This window comes from Nematolebias whitei, chromosome 16, assembly GCF_014905685.2.
Source record: "Nematolebias whitei isolate Nwh7 chromosome 16, NemWhi1, whole genome shotgun sequence".
NCBI classification, from domain to species: Eukaryota; Metazoa; Chordata; class Actinopteri; order Cyprinodontiformes; family Rivulidae; genus Nematolebias; species Nematolebias whitei.
This window is the reverse complement of record NC_056513.1, coordinates 30,794,385-30,799,924: the sequence shown is the minus strand read 5'-3', so window position 1 is coordinate 30,799,924 and position 5,540 is coordinate 30,794,385. Positions and strand designations below refer to the sequence as shown.

General features: G+C 32.8%; 1 protein-coding gene across 1 annotated transcript in view; it reads left to right on the top strand.

Annotated features, from left to right (window-relative positions):
* The first annotated feature begins 5,067 nt into the window (after positions 1-5,067).
* tefm (transcription elongation factor, mitochondrial) overlaps positions 5,068-5,540 on the top strand; it is a 47,620-nt gene continuing 47,147 nt past the window's right edge. The window contains exon 1 of the mRNA XM_037690574.1: positions 5,068-5,231. Coding sequence (XP_037546502.1) covers positions 5,189-5,231 — 43 coding nt within the window. The 5' untranslated portion in view covers positions 5,068-5,188. The remainder of the gene's footprint in view (positions 5,232-5,540) is intronic.

Here is a 5,540-nt window from a genome sequence, read left to right as displayed (position 1 = left end):
CAGCGGAAGATATGTCAAACCCAGAAAATGATGAGGAAAATGAAGTAGTAACTGAGAAACAAAAAGATGAGTATAAAGTTATTATTAAATTAAATCAAGAGGGAGAACCTTTTGGTGAGTGGAACCCAATTCAACTAACCAAATTAATAAGCAAACTAATAGGTGAAGTCCGAAGTGCTAAGGTTTTGCGAAGTGGTGCACTTTTTGTTCATTGCAGAGACAGCATTCAACAAAGAAAGGCCATTAAGATTAACAAAATGGAAGGGAAGAAAGTTCAGTGCAGTTCTGTTGAAAACAAAAAAATGAGTAGAGGAGTCATTATTGGAGTTCCTTTAAAAATCTCCAATGAAGAAATACAAGAAAATATACGTGGAGCAAAAGTGAGAGAAATTAAACGTCTGAAAACAACAAGAAATGGAGAAAGATGTGATAGCTTCTCAGTCTTGATCACATTTTGAAGGAGAATGTTTACCAAGTAAAATTTTCATAGGTTATATGAGCTATGATGTAAAACAATACATTCCTCCTCCATTAAGGTGTTTTAAATGCCAGAAATTTGGACACGTAGCAGCGATCTGTAAAGGAAAACAACGATGTGGAAGATGTGCGGGTGAACATGAATATGGGAAATGTGAAAAAGAAGCAAAAATTAAATGTTGTAACTGTGGGGGAGAACACACTGCTGCTTACCGTGGATGTCAAGTCAGTAAAAGAGCAGAGGAGATCCAAAAAGTTAAACTAGCTCAAGGGATTACTTACGCTGAAGCCGTGAAAAGAATCCCAAATCAAGCAGAGAGACCAAAACCAACTGTGACACCAAACATAAAACCAAAGGCGTGTGATGGATGCTCTAAAATAGCTAATGATTCAATGATAGTGAACAAAAAGGATTTTGTGCTGTTTATGGTAGAAGTGATTAATTGTTCAGCTCAAACAGTAAAGAAAACTGAAAAGATTAAAATTATCGTGAGGGCTGCAGAAAAATATCTAGATGTGAAAAACCTTGGTTGGGAAGCAGTAGAGAATATGATAGGCAAAGGAGTAACACCAACTCAGTCAGAAGGTGGTACTTCTACATGATCATGAAAATATTTCAATGGAACGCAAGAAGTCTTATATCAAATGGACAAGATTTTAAACATTACATATCACAACTACAAGAGAAACCTCATATTATCTGTATTCAAGAAACCTGGTTAAAACCAGAATTAGATTATGTTTTACATGGGTACACTGCAATCAGGAGAGATAGAGATAGTGGAAGGGGTGGAGGAATAATGACATTTGTACAAAATAATATAGGTTACAGTATAATCAATATAGGGAAAGATCATGAATACATTTCTATTAAAATATGGACAGGTAAGGACGAAATAATCATTATTAATTATTATAATCTGTGTAAAGAATTAAAAACTGAAACATTGAATATAGTACGAGGACAGGAGCAGGGGAAAATTGTATGGTGTGGAGATTTCAATGCTCACAGTAATCTTTGGGGAAGTGATCACACAGACATAAATGGTAGAAACATAGAGGAATTCATTGAAGATAACAGACTGGTGTGCATAAATAATGGAACAGGGACAAGATATAATATCACAAAGAACACAGAAACAGCAATAGATTTAACATTTACCTCAAATAACATTGCAGGAATTACACAGTGGGAAGTAATAAACAAAACAACACTTGGCAGTGACCATTATCCAATAATCATTCAAATAGGAATGGATGCTCTTAAAGGAAAACCATTTCAAGTACCTAGGTGGCAATTTAGTAAAGCAAACTGGATACATTTTCAAGATCAGATAGAAGCAAAATGTGGAGAAATTATTAAAGAAAGTATTAAAGATGTTGAAGAATTTAATGGAAAATTAACATCATTAATTATACAGACTGCAAATAAAACAATACCTAAAAGTACAGGAAGTAGAATTAAAAAGAATGTTCCATGGTGGAATGAGGACTGCAAAAAAGCTATTAAAGAAAGGAATAAAGGATTTAAACAACTTAAAGTTCAGCATACAGTTGAAAAGTTAATATGTTATAAAAGGAAACAAGCAATCGTTAGGAGAACAATAAGAAAGGCAAAGAGAGAATACTGGCAAAAATACTGCTCTACCATAGGGAGAGAAACAAAATTATCAGATGTGTGGGGGATGATAAGGAGGATGAATGGGATAACTAAAAAATATGAAATCCCAATAATCAAACAAGAAAACACTGTTGCAATAAACAATTTAGATAAAGCAGAATTATTAGTTAAAACACTGGTTAAAATACATAGTTCTGATAATATTTCAGAGAATGTTAGGGAGTTGAGGGACAATATATTAAAAAAAACATCCAAATATAGTTGACAGAAAACCAGTCAATGAAGAGAAGATGGACCTACCTATAACTTTATTTGAATTTAAAAGAGCTCTTAGTAGTACAAAACAATCATCCCCTGGAAAAGATAATATTTGTTATGATATGTTAAAACATATGGGTGATAAGTCTACTAAAGCAATATTAACTTTGTTTAATTTAATTTGGGACAGTGGTAAAATACCAGTTACATGGAAAAAATTCAATCATAATACCAATATTAAAACCAGGTAAAGATCCTTCAAATCCCTCAAACTATAGACCAATTGCTTTAAACTCACAATTGGGGAAAACAATGGAAAAAATAATAACTGAAAGGCTATATTGTTATTTAGAACTTAATCAACTTTTAACACCAAATCAAAGTGGATTTAGGAAAGGGAGAAGTACAATGGACTCTGTGTTATGCTTCGAATCTGAGATAAGGAAAGCACAAGCTAATAAAGAATCAGTTATTGCAGTCTTTTTTGATATTGAAAAAGCTTATGATACTGTTTGGAAAGAAGGTTTATTAATAAAACTGGAAAGACTTGGGGTAAAAGGAAAGCTATTTAATTATATAAATTTTTTTTATTTGAAAGAACAATAGAAGTGCGAGTGGGAAAGGAATTTTCGAATAAATGTAGTGTGGAGAATGGTACTCCCCAAGGTAGTGTTTGTAGCCCAGTATTATTCTTGATAATGATCAACGATATATTTGAAAAAGTAGATCCTGGAATTGGTAAATCTTTATTTGCGGATGATGGAGCTTTATGGATTCGTGGTCGTAATCCAGAATATATTAAGAATAAAATGCAAAAGGCAATCAATGAAGTTGAAATATGGTCCAATAAATGGGGTTTTAAACTTTCAACAACAAAATCTCAGGTTATCTGCTTTTCTAAAAAACATAAATCTATCTCCTTAAAATTATATGGTCAAAATCTTGAACAGGTTAAAGATATAAAATTTTTAGGCATGATATTCGATGAAAAACTAACATGGAAACAACATATAGAAAAAATAAAAATAAAATGTAAAAATGTCAATAATATATTGCGTTGTTTAACAGGAAGGGAATGGGGAGCAAGTAGAAAAGCATTAGTAAATATATATCAATCACTTATGAGATCCACAATGGACTATGGCAGCATCAGCTATTTGGCAGCAGCAGAAACTAATCTGAAGCTTCTGGATATAGAACAATCAAAAGCACTTAGAATATGCAGTGGAGCATTTAGAACATCACCAGTCTCAGCTCTTCAAGTTGAAATGGGGGAAATGCTTTTACGAATAAGAAGATTAAACCAAATGTTAGTGTACTGGATTAATATTAAAGGACATGACCAATCGCACCCAGTAAATAGTATATTGCAAGAATGTTGGGAACATCAAAAAACAAATATTTATAGTTTTGGCTGGATAGGTAATATAAAAGCTCAATATGCAGGGTTGCATGAAATAGACTTGAGTCCAACAGTTAATCACTCGTGTATTCCTCACTGGTTATATATTTATCCTTCTGTCGATTTATCATTACACAAAGTTAATAAAAAATAAAGGGAAAAATATGTCAGAAAACTTCTTAGTGCATCAATTTTTTCATAAACAATATATGGATAAACTTATAGTATTTACAGATGGATCAAAAGATCCAGAATCAGGACTAACAGGAGCAGCAGTATACATCCCAAACCACAATATAGAGATGAAGAAAAGAGCAACAAATAACTTGTCAGTATATACAGCAGAATTATTAGCAATAATCATGGGATTAGAATGGATTGAAAAATATAATGATCAAAAATATGTAATTGCATCTGATAGTATGGCAGCCTTATTAAGCATCAAATCAAGCAAATCAGAAAGACAAGACATAATTGACAGAATTTACCACATTCTATATAAACTTCACTTGAGGGAAATATCAGTAGATTTCGTTTGGATCCCAGCACATGTGGGAGTGGAAGGCAATGAAGGTGCAGACATTCTTGCAAAACAGGCGTTAAAATCTAAAAATATAAACTATAAAATTCCATTAAGTAAAGCTGAATGTAAAATGATAATAAATAGATATGTTGGAAAGGTCTGGCAGGAAAATTGGGACATAAACGATACAGGACGACATTTATATAACATTCAGAAAAAGGTAGGATGTACAAAGAAAGTAGGAAGGAATAAGAAACTAGAAACAATAATGACCCGTATCAGAATAGGACATACAGGTCTCAATAAATCACTTAAAGTAATAGGAAAACATGCAACGGGACAATGCGACAAATGTAATCTCCCTGAAACAGTACAACATGTTTTTATGGAATGTACTGGATATGAATTCGAAAGAAGAAGTTTCCAAAAAGAAATGGATAAAATGAATATAAAATTTACAATGAATAACATTTTTAGTAGTGATGATAATAAAGTCAAAAATCAAATTATTATTTTCTTGAAACAAACAAATTTAATAGATAGAATTTAGATGAGGTATCAAGGTTAAGTAATTTCACAGAATTTTTATTTATTTATTTATTTTTATTTATTTATTTATTTTATTTATTTATTTATTTATTTTGCGTATATGTCTCCTGCTCACACTCCAGCTCAGTAGGTGGCGGTAATGCACCTAGCAGTTGGTATGCCAACCGCCATAAAACAATACTAGAAGAAGAAGAAGAAGAAGAAGAAGAAGAACTAAGGAGACACCTTACACCGGAACTAATGCGAGTCACCGTGTTTGCGCCGAACAGCTGAAACTGACGGACTTCAAACAAACCACGGGGCTGTTTATCTTCATGACGTTCTAACGAAAATAAAACATTTAAATCAAATAAGAAGGATGTGGGGCGTCAGGCGGTATCTGTCGTTGGTCGCAAAGAGAGGTGAGTGTATTTGTAGTAAAGTTACTTGTTTTTATTTACTTTACTCTTGAAATTCAAACCTTTGAGTAACTCGCTGCTAAATGTAAACAAGAGGGTAAATATCCTGATGCATGCTCAATAATCCAGATAGAAAAATCTAAAAAAGTTCAATCTGGTCCTCTGGACATTCAAAAAAACCCAAAACAAAGCAAAACAACAAAAAATGTAGAAACGTTTCGTCTCTCGTCCGAGAGACTTCTTCAGTCTGACGTGCTGTATTCATCTCAGTCTCTTAAATAGCACCTTCTCAGAGTGGATCAACCAGTTTTG